Genomic DNA, 18,104 nt, shown 5'->3' on the forward strand with positions numbered 1-18,104 from the left:
AGCTGCGTCTTGACGTTTGTAACTTACGCTCTTTCTGCTCGAAGTAGTAATAAGAAGGGATTTTCTCATTAAAATAGCAGTTTTTGGAAAAATAAAAAAATACGTGTATCTTTTAGTATTAAGTTCTTTCAAACCAAACAATAAAAAGTAGTACTCAAAAATATGAAATGTTGTCAATTTCCATTTGTAAAAAGATTTTGATGTAAATTATTTCATATAATTCAACCGTGATCACCAGTGGAACGGCACGATTGCTTGATGAGTCGCCAACAAATATATTGCAGCTGCCAAAGCTCTCTCAAATATCGATATACTGTCTTGGTCTTGACGTTGGTGACTGTACCTCCAGAAAACCAGAACTAAATAAACACTGGAATCTACTCATAGATAGTGTAGCGTTTCTTTTACAGGGAGTGCTAGTATCGGCGACGCTGATGTAATGGAGTTGTTAGCGCTATGTTTACCATCAGGTGGACGTATAAAAAAATACCCACAAAAATCGTAATTCGTCAACTGTGGGTTTTTTTCTTTTACTCCAATACCTATAGACGTCATTAGAGTGGCAAGGCTTTCCCTGCTCCAATTTACAAATTTTAGTGTTTCCAGTATTTACCAAAGAATTAGTAAAGGACACCTATAATAAGGGTAAGGCCCGTCTTTACGAGATAAAATACTCGTATAAGGCTATATTAACTCCGGCTCATATAAACCACAAAGAAAATGGGATTTCTAATCTGAATATCCATCTTTTGATAACATCTAGATTAATCAAATCAGATTTTGTGGAATTAGTTATAAAAGCATTATGATCGAAATTACGACCGATAAATCATAAAAACTTATTGTACTCATGTATACCTGTTTATAATACTGAACCATCAACCAATATACACTCATCCTAATTCGCCTTTTCCGCCCCGCACTACATGAGTAGATATTATTCGGCATTCATTAAGATATGACAGTAACCACAAATATAATTACTGCTTTGATAATCCAGAACTGTATCCTGATCTTAGAACCCAGAATCTAACAGTATCAGAATTCTGATTGAAGGAAATAGTCCCACGTTTGGGTGCCACAAAAGCACGATATAGTTATTATGGCGCCCAAACGTGGGGCGAGCCTAAAATGAAGTCACGAAAAGTCGGAATATCGTTATTTTATTTCCATTAGAAAGAAATAATCGTGTAGGTACAGCATTAACATATTTGAAACGTAATGTTTTGGTATGAGAGCGACGTCGGTATTTTCACGCTTAGTAGGTTCTGCATTTTTGTTGATGTTTGCTTATTGTCAGCAAATTACGATGCATGCAGTAGAATTATTTGCATGAGTATGTGTTTTGTACTTTCTACATTAATTATGTTCGTGATAAATAATTAGAACGTTTCATCAGTAACTTTGAGATATTTTACTCATTGGCAAATACCTATATTTTTGCACCGCATTATTTCCCTACAATTTTTACGTATGGCCCAAAATAAAACACCAAGGGCTTATTGCAGATTGGTTGAGACCCATTTCTTAATTTTTTTCTCTTCCCCCAGGTACGATGAGAATCTCGATGCACAGCACATACAACAATACAATGGTGATGTCCACCTGACAGCGGCGCCGCGCGTCCGCCGCGCCCGGCGAACGAGCGACGACTGAAGTCGAGCGCACGTGGATATGACGCGCCCACCCTCCGCGACCTTACCTCACCCCGCAAGATCTCTACGCGTAGCCTGATTGGTCAACCAAACTTAGTCACGGTTGGCTTTAAATGTAAATGAATGTGCAATGAAAAGCCTATAATAAGTCAGGTTTTTGCTATAAGCAAAAATATTTTAATGTGTACGTTGTATTGTAAATATCTCTTGTCACAAAAGAGCTATAAATTCGTTGCCAATGTACAAAATTTTGCTATTTACCTACCAGATTCAAAATAAGTAGGTTACTACAATTTGTTACTACTTATTACAACAATGTTTAAATATCTACATATTTCAGTTATTTTATTGGTAAAAAAAATACCTAATAAATATAAATGTGATCGAGTTAGTATTCTATTCTCATCTGTTTTCTTTGAGTGATAAGTAAGAAGTGTATTTATATATTACGATACATTAAGATGCGTATTGTGTACCGACGTATTTGAGTATCTATCATATCATATAAAAATTCAATAAGTAAGTTAGAAGCCTAACAGAATCTATATCAAAATGGAACATGTGGAAATGTGCTATTAGTAAGGCGGCGGAATTGAAAAAAGTCGTCTAGTTTTGAAGTTGACGTGACTGGAGAGTATACTGCTGACAAGTGGTATCATTGTGATCGGTAGACTTTACTGAGTACGAAATAATGACTTGTCGCATTCTCAGACTGTGGAGGGGTTAACTATGACGTCACAAAAACCGCGGTCCCGGGTTTCAATTTTTTGCCAATTTGTCTAGAACCCCTTATTAAATTTTGAAAAATGAGGTGTCGATTGAAAGCGTATGACATACTGATTAAGATTTCTTATATGTGAAAAGTATATTTTTGTTAGTTTTTTTTTATTAACAATAATGCAAAAAAAAACTTTTTTTTTACCTCTTTTTTTACTTTTGTGGCTCAAAAAGGCAATGAAAACGGCCACTTAGCTAAAAAATATGTTATATAAATCATTTAGCTACATTATTAATCTATCCGTTACTTTTTAAATTTCTTCAATCGGATAATAAATAATCAAACTACAATCATATAACTGCATTCGAGGCACAACGTTTGACAAGCGTTCCCCCATACATTCGGCGTCAAACAAATACACCTCGCGCAAATATTCATTTCAAGCAAATACAGCTCTAATCTTATTCATCGTAGCCTATTAATATTTATATCATTTCAAAGTACCTACAATTAAACTCCTTTAAGAAACAATATCTACCATTTTCTTAAAAGCAATAATCGCCAGTCTACGGTGGTTACAAAGAAAAAAAGCGGGGATTTGAGTGGTACCCTAGGTTTGATACCCTAGACGAGTTTAAAAGGGGAGGTAAAGGTGACATATGGGTTGTTCTCTGGCCTGAAAGCTACACAGAGGGCCAGGGGAGAAAAAACTAGGGTTTAAGTTTAGTTTTAAGTTATTTTTTCTTTTATTTGTTGATTTTATTTTCTTTAATTTTTTTGTAATTTTATCAAGAATACACGTTGGTTTCTTTTGCTGAAAATTCCCTTTTTTATGAGAAATGTGATGAATTTCATGGCATTTTCCGATTAACATTATAGGTAACTTCATTTTAGTAATTTAATGTGTATAACGACCGAAGTCCAATCGTTTTGATTTTACGATTATTTTTTAATACTGGGTCAAAAAACCGCACCTCTCAGTCGTTTGAGTTCAAGCGGTATTACCCTTAATATTATATAAATAAAGTATGACTATGTAGCCTTATTTGAAAGTTAATTTTAGTCTCTATCAGAAAATGGCATAAATTCATCACATTTTTCATAAAGATAGGGAATTTTCAGCAAAAGAAACCCACGTGTATTCTGGGTAAAATTACAAAATAATTAAACACTTTAAAATTACAATAAAATCAACAAATAAAGGAAAAAAATACTTCAAACTTAACTAAAACCCTAGTTTTTCCTCCTCTGACCCTCCGTGTAGCTTTCAGGTGAGAGAACGAGCCATATGTCACCTTTACCTCCCCTTTTAAACTCGTCTAGGGTTGACACACCTAAGGAAGCACTCAAATCGCATCCCCACTTTTTTTTTACCATAGATTGGCCATTATTGATTTTATGCAAATGGTAGACATTGTTTCTTAAAGGACTTTAATTGTACTTTCCAATGATACTAATATTTATAGGTTACGATGAATAAGATTAGAGGTATATCTGCTTGAAACGAATTTTGCGCGAGGTGTAATTTGTTTGACGCCGAATGTATGGGAACGCGTGTCAAGCGGTACTTGCCGCCTACGGGTATGTGCTTGTCGTTTGCTTGTTTATTATCCGATCGAAGAAATTTAAAAAGTAACGGATAGCTTAATAATGTGGCTAAATGATTTGTATAACATATTTTTTATCTAAGAGTCCTTTTTATTGCCTTTTTTGTGTGACAAAAGTAAAAAAAGACAGCCAAAAAAAAATATTTTTGCATTATTGTTAATAAAAAATTAACTACAAAACTATACTTTTAACGTGATACCAAATCTTAAAGGGCACTGTATAAGCTTTTCAAATGACACCTCATTTGACAAAATCGGATAAGGGGTTCTTAGTCAAATTTAAACCCGGAACCGCGATCTTTGTGACGTCATAGTTAACCCCCCCACAATCTGAGAATGCGACAAGTCATTTTTTCGTACTCAGTAAAGTCTACCCATCACAACGATACCACTTGTCAGCAGTATACTCTCCAGTCACATCAACTTTTTCCAAGACCCTCTGGCCGCTCTACTATATGTTTACTTATTTTTTACCTATACTCGTATTTTTTTTACAAAAAAAAATAGAAAATTATAGAAAAATTATAGAGATTTTATTTTACGAAAGAAATATACTGGTGGCTGAGACAGCAGAGCAAAGTTACTGATGTGATAAAACGAGTAGCAACATTGAAGTGGGAAAACGACGTGGGAAAGCACTGCTGGGAGGAAGTGGCTCCAGATGGCACAGAATCGTGACGAGTGGCGCATGTTGAAGGAGGCCTACACGCGAAGAGTAGAATCAGGCTAAAGAGAGAAATAGATACTATAATACCGAGTACATAGTAAACAAACTATTAACCTTACCCAAAATACTGAAAAAGTGAAATATTTACCTTTGGGTTAAAGTGATTAATCGCTTACCTCTAGTTAGATTTTACGAACTTTTACGATTTCATTTGGATGTAGTCTTAAATTTGGGATATTTTACTTATTTTGGTATTTAAAATACCTGTCAAAAATAAATTGAATGATTGTACAAAATAAAAATTGAAAACAATAAAGCTGGCCACTGTCAAATTGGTGATTCGCATAGTGAAAGAGTAAATGTTCCCATGGTTAATATAGCAGCTGATGGCATTTCAGTACAATGTTATGCTACCCTTGAAATGTAAATGGTACTAAACTGGTAAACAATATGGTATTATGGGGACATTAGGTACCATCATCCGGCGTGCATAGTGCAAAAGCGCTAGCGTCTGCAAAAATACAAAAAAAAAATCATTTATAATGTATCCATGCCATTAATGGAGCTTAAAAATCTTAAAATTATAAGTACAATACTTGTACCTAATGTAATTTTTTATCGAATGATGTATGAATATACACGGTGTTTCAAGAGGAACCAGAAATATTTTACAAACTAAAATGTGTTGTACAGTCAACAACACAGCTGTGAATACATAAAACGTGCCAAAAATATTTTATTTATTTATTTAATCAAAAAGTAACACAGCATTACAGTTTACACCAAGGCACTGTGAAACTACAAAAATACAAAACAAGACTTATAAACAAATTAAACATTAGATTTGGGCGACGACGTAACAGCGTGGCAATATGTATATACACCTAAATGTACAGGCAATAAAGTTCTGAATACATATTTTTGGCACTTTGCCTGTATTCACAGCTGTGTTGTTGACTGTACCGACTGAAAAAATATTCATTTTTATTGTTTCTTAGTGCTACACAACTTTTGGATGGTGATTTGGCACAAACAACCATTACAGGAAATTTCTGGTTAGTCGTGATCCTCCGTGTATATGTTTATAACTATAATATAAAGAGAGATTATGTATATTGACACTCGAGGTACAACCGAAAAAAAAATAACTACTAAAACTTTTGTATGGATAAGTATATATTTATAAAATTAAATAACATTTTCAGTACACATGGTGCTCTTTTATCGAAAGTGAGAGAAGTGGTTCATTATTATACATGCCTATGTCGAAACTTCAAAGGGCCATAATATGTACTGAAAAACGTCGTACGATACACGTGCAAGGAGACAATTCAAAACTCGTGTCGATTTAAAACACTTCCTTCGGTCGTGTTCTAATTTATCGCCACTCGTTCCGAACTTCCTCTTTTCCGCACTTGTAGTGTAATTTACTACTGACAGGTATTTTTAAATATACTTACTGTGATGTAAATATAAAATTCTCAAAGAATAGCATAAGCATATTTATTAATAAGTAATGTTGTCAAATATATAATACTTACTCAGATAATAAACTGTAAATAGAACAAAATTCATATGTATTTATAGCCTGACAAGTTTTTATTTGACCCTCGCCACGTTGCGGATTTTCAGCTGAACTAATTTATTTTACTGGCAAGGATTAATATTTGACACCCGTCGTCAAAGTCATTGTATGTCAGTGATGTAAACGAGAAGTAAATATTTTCAATTTTCTAACGGTTTCATCGCAAATTTGCCCAAAATAATATTTAAAAAAGTGAAAATAATTATACTTAAGGTGATAATTTACTAACAACAAAAAAGGATGAAGGATTTCACAGTATTTCGATAACAATGTTCCGAAATCGTTTGTTGACATGTCCGGTATTGACAATTTATAGTGCGGTTGTCCTGTACTGATTATTTGGTTTCGATTTAGCTTAATTTATTTTTGACGTGATAACGTCTAATAACTCGTTACTACGGGCTGCATGCACGAAAAAGATGACGTCATTGTCCCGTTCCTCAAGGCCACCAAGCAAGAGCAAGTTTAGTGGTTTGTGTATGGACCATTTTAGGACTTAGAAAATTTTTGTTAAAAATTTTCATTTATTATTTTTGAGTGTTTGTAATTTAAAAACATGAAAGATTGCATTAAAATAAGCATCTTTTATAGAATGAAGTTGTTTGAAAAACCTACTTATTTAGGAGTTAGAGCAGTACGAAGTTGCGAATTTTCCCATAGTATTTACTAAGGCGCCAGAGACTTAAAAAATTTACGATGATTTTTTTTACCAATATAACCTATGTTAATATTGATAAATCATATAGAACACGTTTAAATAAGGATGTTTTGTTATATAAACTTTTTCTTTTCCATTAATATTTACCTCAGACGAAGGATACTATAGACTTGACGCAAGCGTACACCCGTAAGGGACAGATATAGAATAATGGAGCGAATTTAAGAATCACTTTAAAAATGGCTGACAGTTTACCATAAACAACCTATGTAATTTGGGCGGATAATAAGCTTGACAAGCCACGTCCTTATTGTTTGCCACAAACTCGTTTGTGGCAACGGCGGAAAAGTGAAACTATGACAAAGACAAAAAATAACATTTTGCTCTCTGTCACTCTTATTATAATTTGTATGTGACCATCTCGTTCGGTAGTGGTATTATTATTTGGCTGTCTAGTCTATAGTATCCTTTGTTTAAGATATTTACTGAGATATTAGGGTTCTAAGATTAGTAAATGGCACTAGCACTTTAATAAAATTAACGCGTGTCTCGCAAACGGTCTAGGATACAAAATGACGACTTTTATATAGGTATAGGTTAGGTTCGTTAGGTATCTTCAAAAGGCCGAAGGCTCCTATTCTGTGCAGTTTCTGTAATAAGCGGGGCTCCGCCGTCGATATCGCTTTCTGTCTCTGGCGCCTTAGTAATGCTACGGGAAAATTTTGCAACTTTGCACCACTCTAACTCCTAAATAAGTAGGTTTTAAAAAAATCTTTAATTTATAAAAGATGCTTATTTTAATGCATTCTTTCAAATAAGAACAAAAAAACGTGAAAAAAGTCCCAGAATCGGGCCCCTTTTGCTATACTCTGACCGCCCTTGTCTATAGTTCTATACTACTGTAATGTTTGACGTTATCACGTTAAACTACCGTCCGTAAACCGACTTTACAGACAACCAATTTTTGTTCTTATTTAAGGTGTCTGTAGCTTTGCCGTGAAAAATATTTATAGAAATAAGAAGGCCGTTACATCATTGACACCAGTATAAAACAAAGGTCCCACGCAAAAAGAAAATAAACATCGACGACTTCGATAAAGGCACAAGATTCATGGATTTTAGGCTGTGCGGAAACAAGTAGTGAGTATTTAAACCTTGCTTATTAAACTTTGATTCTCTAAAACCCTGTTTTCATTTTCTACAAATATTAAAGCGAAACCAGTACACGCTTTAATTGTCATTTGTTAAATGTATAGTAATTGTCATAAAACTCATAAAAGTTAAGAAAATATGTGACATTGAGAAATAAACAATTTAAAAATAATTCATTCTGTTATTTTAGAATCCTGAAATTGCATATCCCAAAAATCCGACAAAAAAATTAGAAATATATTTTATACCTATTATAAAAATTTGTTAGGTACATTTTTAATTTTTTTTTTCATATTAAAACTACAACCATTAAACTGAAATAAAACGAAACCGTGATAATAGTTTTCACACACTGGCTGTTAAAAATGTTATATTACATTTATAACAGCCCAATGTGGAAGCACCATAATGTAACATACTAAGGAGTAAACGTAAGGCCATCGTTAATTTATCCACATTATATTTTGGATAAAATATCAACGTAATTTTAGGCTATACAGCATCAGCATATAGCAGACATCGTTGCAAACTTATTATGGACTGACTCTAATACCTAGTGCTGAGGACCGCAGCCTGATCATATATTATTCAGTCAGTCAGTACACAGCTCATAGTATACAATATGTATGACCCTTTCTCAAAAAGGATCATACTTTTCGACACCATTTGCAGGTCTCTACGTATCTCATGCAATATAAACTATGAATGTATATTGTCCTACACCCTCTCCTTTTGGAACTCGGCGATATGGTTGGGTTCAGTGTTTTAGGCTGAAATAGCCCCATAAAGATAAATATGAGCGAAAATGAGTCGTCACAGTTTGTCTAAAAAAATAATAATACTTCGTGGCTTTTTTCTAATTTTTAGAAAAGTACCTGCCATAAGGTTTCGCATTACGACCGATTTGAATCCGTGAAAATAAGATATACATAGGTCATAGCCGTAGAACGATATTTTTGTCTTTCGGTCTCTTTCTATCATCTTTGGATCTATTGCGTAAACTACCATACGAATAGCTCTACGGCTGTGATGGATCTTATTTTTTTCATTTTGGTTTCAGATCAGATTTGGATCGGACGTAGTGCGAAACCGCTCTAACACTTAATCGCATAAACACTTACATTTGTATTTGGCCCGACGTTTCGAACATCACATTATGTTCATGGTCACGGGTACGATTTAGACTGGCGAGGAATTGCATCAACATCTTCTAGCCGCGCGAGTTTTTCGAACTACCTTCACTTGTTCCTGATTATTCACTTTTGCGCTAGGGTTGTCACTTTGCCTACACACAACACTCACGATATCAGTCGGTGTGTCCCTAGGTGTTTTTTCACGCTTACATTTGCTAATTACTGGATAGTAGATAATCTGTAAATTAAAGGATGGTTCAAACAACCTCGTAGGAGACCATGTATTTATTTACCAACATTTACGTCATCTATCAAGTATCCAGCCTGGAACATTTTATATCAAAACAAGAGGGTCCTAACTCTTCTAATTGTTCTACTAAGTACAGACATTTCGTCCCTGGATACTAAAACTATTGCCCGAACCGCCCACACGAGTTATCCATCACTGATCACTGACGACGAAGGATTTGGGCAAAAACGGCGGTGGAGCGGTACTCTGGTACAAGTACATTTGTTTCTCGGAAGTGCGTAACACAATTCAGTGAAGGCCAAACTTCTTCTTTTTAATTGATTTTCATTCAGCAAAATGAGATGCTACGAGTAACATAATTAACACGATTGTTTTGAAAACAAATAGATTAACGTAAAACAAATTGCTCGGATTAAACCTTATTTGTTATTTGATCAAAATATTCTTGAAAGTCAAGTTAAGGTGGTACTCAACATTTCTATTAGGTAAAGAATGGTTACTTCACTTATTTTATTTTAGCTTATTATTTATTTTGTTCTGTAATTAATCTAAGCCAATATCCAATCAATACCTTATTCATGCATTAAGAAAAAAAATGTTTAAACGTCTACAGATTAAATGTTAACTGTATAATCGATGAATACTTCAATTTTGTTATCATTAGGTTGAATTGACAGCTCACACACTTATCGATGAAAGAACTATGTAATTTAGTTCTTATATTTTAGCTTTCGTACCTACACCATAAAGATATAATAAAAAGGCAAGACGAGCGCGTAAAACAGCCGAGCGGTAATGATGAAAGTGAGTGTGAAGAAGAAAGAAAGAAAAGACATTTATTGCTACCATTTTTGGTTGAAGAATATGCCACATACTAAACAGTACATAATCAGTTACATAGGGTTTGGTTTGTGGTTGCAAAAGGACACCACTCAGCATGTGCTCTGGCACCGATGGTGCCACAACGCTGGTCTTCCGTGGAGCCCTGAGTCGGGCGATAGTGCAATACAATAAGTTTGAAAACAATCGTAGATAGGTAATTAAAAATAGAAAGTAAATAAGAAAGTCAGGCATAATTTTATTTGTATAAATATAATATTAAATTTAATATAAAATTTTAAAGAATGAAAACATGATCCATTGAAATCGTATCAATTAAGGGGTGTCGCCTTGCATCAAATGAGGTAGTTCTAATTTGTATTATATATTATTAGAGATGAAATAGTGATGTCAAATCCAAGTTTTCCACCTCGAAAGCCGATGGGGTCGTAATTAAATTCATGAAAATCCATAAAAGTTTGGGACTTTTTCTAACTTTTGTTAAATTTTACCACCAAGAACCTTTTTAACGGCAAAAATGGCTATGAACAATTTGATGTCTACTAAATTATCGTAATTATGAATATAATTTTGTCTTGGTAAGCCATATATTTACTGAGATACGGTCATTGAAAGTTTTGTACAATTTCGACAAAAGGGAAAAGTAGTTGTAGCTGTTCGGAGGTGTATAATCTTTTTTAATCTATACTGAATATGATTTTTTACGGAGTCCACAAGGCTTCATTTCTGAACCGACGTTGGAACCACCAACTCCTCAGGTTCTGCTTAAAATGAACAATTTTCAGTACTTACAAAGAAGGTAGTACCAGCAGTTGTGGTTGCGAGAAAGTAGGTGTCAACAGCTCAGCTGTTTGCACGTACTGCAGTGGACAATTCTGCGGTAATGTACCAGGTCTGGTGTGTGCCAATGTTGATAAACCACTCGGTGATGATCCACCATCAGATGACGATTTTGACCTTCCTGATCAGTTGACGGAGACATACTACCTCGGTAAGCTTTCTCCTAAAGGAGTGCTGTAGATTCGAGCCCAGTTTAGTTCATTTATCGTTAACTATGTTTAGTTCACTAACTAACCCTACTTCATATTGCAAACCTTTGAGAAGCCGAATCTTCGAAACTATTTGACGTACCAAGACCAAATTAGTCTCATTTAATTACAAATTTTGTCTACTTAAAATTGTGCATAGTTACTTTTGCTGTACCATGGGTCCTTTGTTGAAAAAATCGTAAATGCTGAAATTTTCTATGGTTTTTCGTGTATTTAATAATGACCCCATTGGCTTTCGAGGTAGAAAACTTAGATGCCGCATCACTTTTGCATATACAACAATATGAAACACCAATTAGAACTACCTCATTTGATGCAAGGCTGAATGTACGATTTCAATGGATCAACAAAGTTGAATTTCGCACTAGGCCCCACATGGGGCATTGTATGGTTGTCTTTTTCGCACATAATTTTTAAAAGTGACAGTTGTGGTATGTGATAAATATACAACCATACTGAAGTCTGACACCATAATAGAGGTACTTATACTAACTAGAGGTACATATAAGATCCAAATTAATGTAAAACCTTAAGAAGTGACCTCTCTGTCTTCTTATCCTACGACGGTGTAAGTACTTGCCCTACATCTTGAATGAACTCGTAAATCCTGAGGGCTAATTTGCCGTTCTACTTAACCTTACTCTTGCTTAGCCAATATTAGCGTTGAGGTGTTTCAAACCTCTGTATACTCTTTAGCAAAAATATTTTACCACTGGCAAAATTTATAAGGCTCCTGTCCTTATGTCGAGAAAAATGGTACTTTTATTATTGTTCTGCGAGCAAGGGTGGTGAAAATGAAAATCTGAAAAGCTTTTTATAAATAAAATAAAAAGTTTTCAAGATACGTGTATGATTTTATTTTTCCTGTAATATTATTATAATAGCCATATTTTATTTCATAAATTTTCGTTGGTAAACTTCGGAGATAAGGACGGAACGGTATTTTTTTTACATTTTCCTTCAAAAAACGATTTTTTTCCACAACAAAAAAAATATTTATAAACAGTTTCGATATGCATAGTTTGAGCTTTTTCTAACGATACTACCTTGACCTAGTAACTCGACATTTATAGTTTGCCCCTCTTTCATTTTGGCCATTTTCTATAATTAAAAATAAAAAAAAAATCTTTCAGATTGTAGAGGTACACCATGTTCATAAATATTCCAAATTTCAAGTCGATAGCATAAATAGTTCTCGAGATATTTAGAAATGTGACAGACAGACAGACAGACGGACAGAGCGTCGCCATAAGGGTTCCTTTTGTACCTTTTTGATACGGAACCCCAAAAATGTACCTCGGCAAAATTAAGATATTCGATGCTTTAATAGACTGCGCGGAATAGGATCTGATAGAAATGGGAAAGTACTCAAATTGGAGAAAGGAGGCAAAGGACTGTAGAGGAGGCCTTGGCCTGGTTCTTGACCCACAAAGGGTTGTAGCGGCATCAGCACATGAACTAAGTACGATGCTTGAATAGCACCGCAATAACATCGCTGGTTTGGTTGCAGTTGATATTCTGAAAGTTTTAAGATTTCTGTGTCGAGTGATGGCAGTAAATAATGTATAAAATTTTGAAAAAACCCCCGACCGCGACCTAGTGGACCGATTTTCATGAAACATGGCTAAGAACACTCCCGACTAACACAGCTTTCAAATAAAAAAAACTAAATCGAAATCGGTTCATCCGTTCGGGAGCTACGATGCCACAGACAGACACACACACAGACAAACAGACAGACAGACAGACAGACAGACACGTCAAACTTATAACACCCCGTCGTTTTTGCATCGGGGGTTAAAAATATACTGTGACTACAAAATTCTCTGTGACAATAAGCCTTTATAATACTTTATAATTATACCTCTAAGTACCTATTAAATATGGATGGGGAGTCAAAGTTTTTTAGTAGTGCATAACTTTAATTCCAACTTGAAACGAAACGCTAATTATTATTTTAGAGACTACTAAATAAGAGTAGCTAGTGCGCTTGCCCTGACCTTAAGTTTCATGAGCCGCAAATCTGTCTGATTTCACGCGTACGACCACTCTTATAAAAGGTTTACTTCACGCTAGTCACAATCACAGATAAGGATACTCTTTCTGCCATAACAAAACGGAATAGGGTGCCAAAGTGACAACATATTTTTGACGTAGACCGTATAATACGATTTACCATTGTATGGTTACTCGATATGGACATTTATTATATGATGATGATGATGATTTATTATTTGTCTGATCTTAAAAACGGCTGCCGACATCATGTAGAAATTACTAGAAATCAGTATTACCTTACCGCCTATTTTTTCTCAGATCTAAATATAGACGTATCCTTACGTTTATATTTAGATCTGCGCATATTTGTCTGAACAAGAATGCCTTCTCACAAATATTTATCTATCGGTAAATCTTGTCCTAGGAGCTTAGCCTTTTTTCGAGCTCATAATAGAATATCCAGAAAAACTCGTCACATATCAATGCCACACAGCGCCTATTGAATAGTTTATCAGGATGCCAAAGCACTCGATACCAATCCGATTTAAAGTAGCGTTACCTTCCTCTATTCAGATATCTCAAACACTCCAGTGAGTGAGTGAGTGTCTACGCGTACAACCACTCTTATAAAAAACCGGCCAAGTGCGAGTCGGGCTCGCGCACAAAGGGTTCCGTAGCAGCAAACCAAAATTACAGTTAAATCAACCTATCTCAAAAACTATAAGAGATACTTTGATCAAACCAAAAATCGTTGAAAGAGTTAATTAGCATGCATCACCTCTATTTTTTTTAGAATTTTATACCCCGTAGTTATAAAAATAGAGGGGGGGGGACATACTTTTTACGACTTTGAGAGCTGATATCTCAAAAACCGTTCACTTTAAGAAAAATGTTTTTTAGAAAACTTTATATCATTTTAAAAGACCTTTCCATTGATACCCCACACGGGTATGTACATCGAAAAAAAAAAATTTTCATCCCTCAGTTACATGTATGGGGGGCCCCACCCCCAATTCTTTTTTTTACTATTTAGTGTCATAATTTTGTAGCGGTTCATACAACACATATTCCCATCAAATTTCATCACTGTAGTACTTATAGTTTCCGAGTAAATCGGCTGTGACAGACGGACAGACGGACAGACGGACAGACGGACAGACGGACATGACGAAACTATAAGGGTTCCGTTTTTGCCATTTTGGCTACGGAACCCTAAAAAGGTTTACTTCACGCTAGCTAGTCACAATCACAGATAAGGATACTCTTTCTGCCATAACAGAACGGAATAGGGTGCAAAAGTGACAACATATTTTTGACGTAGACCGTATAAAAATAAATCTTTTTTGTGGTGTGGCACTTGTAGATTGACGCGCGGGAACCGAAAAGGCACTAAAAATTTACACTACACGTGTCTAAGAAATAACTGTACCAATATGCGATACGTTAGTAATTCATGCTGAAGTTAACACTTCTTTGTTTTTATCATTGAATTATTTAGTAAGTAAACAAACGACGGAGCAAAACTGCGGTAAAAAACTTGTGGCAATTTGACTACGTTTTGACGAAAATAAATCATTGTCAGTAAATCAGAAAAAAAATATACGAGATGCAACAGACGAGATTTAGGAATCAAGATTAATGATACCAGCCACAAAAAAGGGTGATATTTTTTCGTGAAATATTTTGAGGTTGGAAAATGTTTTCGTAATATTTGTTTTGCGAAAATATTGTAGCGTGCAAAAATTTGTTTGTTTAGTTTAAGAGGATTTTATTTCAAGCAAAACTCTTATTGTTGGCTCAATTACAATTTTGTTTCGTTTTCTTACTTACCAATTCTAGTGACCCGAAAAATAGGCTTGTTATTCGTTAACCGTACGTAATATAGACGATCACCGGTCGGTTGGCAAATCTTGTTACTAAAAAACGGCCCGAAAATATTTTTTTAATACAGTTGCTTAAAAAGTGCCCGATTTTTGGCTGTTTAGTGTGCGAGAAAATGGATTTTACGCACTAGTGCGTAAAAAGTACGCGTTCCATTTTACGACTACTTACCGAGCTGTTTTAATGTTAGTCTAGTTTACTAAGACGGAATAAAACTATAAACATACTATTAAGGGAATTAATATTTAAAACATTGATATTTCCTTTGTAATTGTTTACTTTTAGTGATATTAAACGTAATTTATAGAATGATTTATATTTTGAAAAAATAGGTCATAATGAGTCATGTAAACAGAACATGAATGGAACGAAACGCGTCTTCTGACAAAGTAGATGCGTCTACCATGTTTTAACTTAATGCAAGCACGTTCAAAAACCTTAATATAAATAATAAATATATTACGCGATTTGTCATAATTATTTAATGTTATTTGCAATACATCGAGGCATAAATGAGTCGATTGAATTAAAATATATAATGCGACCAAGAGGTGGTTAGAAGAGCACAGATGGCTGGAAGAACAAAGCTGCTGTAAAACGACTCGAGAAGATATGGGAGAATAGAAGCACCAACCGCAAAACAAAGTTCAGACTTATGCGGACCCTAGTTTTCTACGCGTGCGAAACCTGGACCATTAAAGCAACAACCCGCCGCAGAATAGATGCGTTCGAGATGTGGTGCTGGCGAAGAATGCTCCGGATCTCATGGACTAAACGCCGTACAAACGTCTTTATTCTTGAGGAACTCGGCATCAAAACGCGACTCTCCACTATTTGCACCCAACGTGTGCTGGGTTTCTTCGGCTTCGGCCATCTGAGCAGGACCACACCAGATAGTCTAGAGAAGCTTACAATCACGGAACGCATGGCAAGGAAGCGAAGAAGTGGAAGCATGGAAGTCGAATAAAAGTATGTATCAGTCGTCAACAATGTCCCAGTAGATACCAATTTAATCTTAAAGTCTACGTAAACCAATGTGACAGAAGAGTGTTATCAGCTCATCACGAGAACCAAAAAATGGTAAGAATGAAGAGGAGAGCAGATGAAAACGACAAAAATACATTAAAACTATTAAAAGATAAATTTACTAACTATTTCAACATTTACAAGTAGTAAATACATAAATATTGATTTAAATGTTTAGCCATAGAGTTTTTTAAGTATGGTATAATGAGTTCTTTATAACACCCTTCTTGAAATATTAAATAGGTACATAATACAATAACGACGATCAAATTCACAAATCTGATTTCGAAATACATTATTCAACATGTTTCGAATAACTTCATGTAGATTAAGGAATGCCCTCGACGGTCCTTTTGCAAATAAGGTCATTTCAGATGTCTTGCGAACACAATTCAATATAAATAAATAAGTTCAGTCCCTTGGTTGGCTGAAAATAATTTACTTTTCACCACATCATCTGGTAAAAGCTCTCTTTGCTATTTGAAAACAGATAGCAAAATTGCATTTTATCCACAAGAGTGCAAAGTAATTTCATCCAAATTTTAACTTGATGTCTTAAGCTGACTGATAGATTTTACCTATAAATGATGATTTTGAATCATAGATATTGAATTAATTGATGGATTAGATTTAATTTGATGTTTTATAGTCAGTATTTTGTTCGTGTTGGTGTAGTGAAAATTTTTGTGTTTCACTCGGTGGCTAAGTTTGTTTCACCTTCGTGCCTTGATACCCTCGCAACGCTCAAGATTCAATTTTTTGAACCAGTCGCTACGCTCACGGTTCAATATTGGAATCTTTCGCTTGCTCGGGTACCAATATTGGCACGTGCGGTTAAACATCAACTTGTAAAACAAATAACTATTTTTATTTAACCATGTTGGCAAAAAACTGTCATGGCCTGTGGGGAAATAGTACATTGTGTAGGGCTTTAGTAACTCGAGTTTGTAATCCTTCAGCCGCCGTGATATACGCAATGTTGTACATCACACTCGTGAAGTAATAACGAAATTTTAAACCAAATGTATTAAAATACCTACGCTGACATTTGACAGGTCTTGTAATTTTTGACGGGTCGTGGAAGGCCCCACTCAGGGCCTATTCACTATACCGCCCTAGGGCGGTAAAATAGCTCATTACGTCTCAGTATGCAGGCATGTAATAACACCGTTTACGAGCGAGTATGATGAAAAGAATATTGAAAGATCAACTCAAGGAACAGCAGGCAACAGCACGCACTTTTGATACTACATTGTATACCTACTTATTCGAGAAATCACTGCGCTGCTGTCAGTTAGGCGGCAAGGGTACAATAGGCAAGTTTCCTATACTTAAAATAATAGTTATTTGTTTCACAAGGGGGCAAAGTAGTTGTTTAACCGCACGTGCCAATATTGATACCTGAGCAAGCGAAAGATTCCAATATTGAACCGCGAGCGTAGCGAGTGGTTCAAAAAGTGGAATCTTGAGCGTTGTGAGGGTATCAAGGCACGAAGGTTAAACAAACTGCCACCGAGTGAAACACAACATTTTTCACCACACCAACACGAACAAAATACTGACTATAAAACATCAAAATAAATCAAATTTGACAATTTATTCAATATTTATGATTCAAAATCATCATTTATATGTAAAATCTAGCAGCCAGATTAAGACATCGAGTTAAAATTTGTATGAAATTACTTTGCCCCCTTGTGGATAAAATGCAATTTTGCTATCTGTTTTCGAATAGCAAAGAAAGCCTTTACCAGTTGGTGCGTGAAAAATATTTTATGCAGTGCACCAAATAAAGCACCATATAATTAGAAGAAACATAATTTCTATTTAATAAGTCAAAGAGAAAGACAAAGTAAATGAATTGACTGTGACTGTGACGTTATGA

The 18,104-nt window shown here is 34.9% G+C and overlaps 1 protein-coding gene across 2 annotated transcripts in view; it reads left to right on the forward strand.

Moving 5' to 3' along the window:
* The window catches only part of LOC125242531 (tachykinin-like peptides receptor 99D), a 317,790-nt gene extending 315,894 nt beyond the window's left edge, over positions 1–1,896 (forward strand). For both annotated transcript variants that reach the window (XM_048151284.1, XM_048151285.1), the window contains exon 11: positions 1,551–1,896. In XM_048151284.1, coding sequence (XP_048007241.1) covers positions 1,551–1,609 — 59 coding nt within the window. In that variant the 3' untranslated portion in view covers positions 1,610–1,896. The remainder of the gene's footprint in view (positions 1–1,550) is intronic.
* The last annotated feature ends 16,208 nt before the right edge of the window (positions 1,897–18,104 follow it).

Source organism: Leguminivora glycinivorella, chromosome 3 (assembly GCF_023078275.1).
Source record: "Leguminivora glycinivorella isolate SPB_JAAS2020 chromosome 3, LegGlyc_1.1, whole genome shotgun sequence".
In the NCBI taxonomy this organism is placed as follows: domain Eukaryota; kingdom Metazoa; phylum Arthropoda; class Insecta; order Lepidoptera; family Tortricidae; genus Leguminivora; species Leguminivora glycinivorella.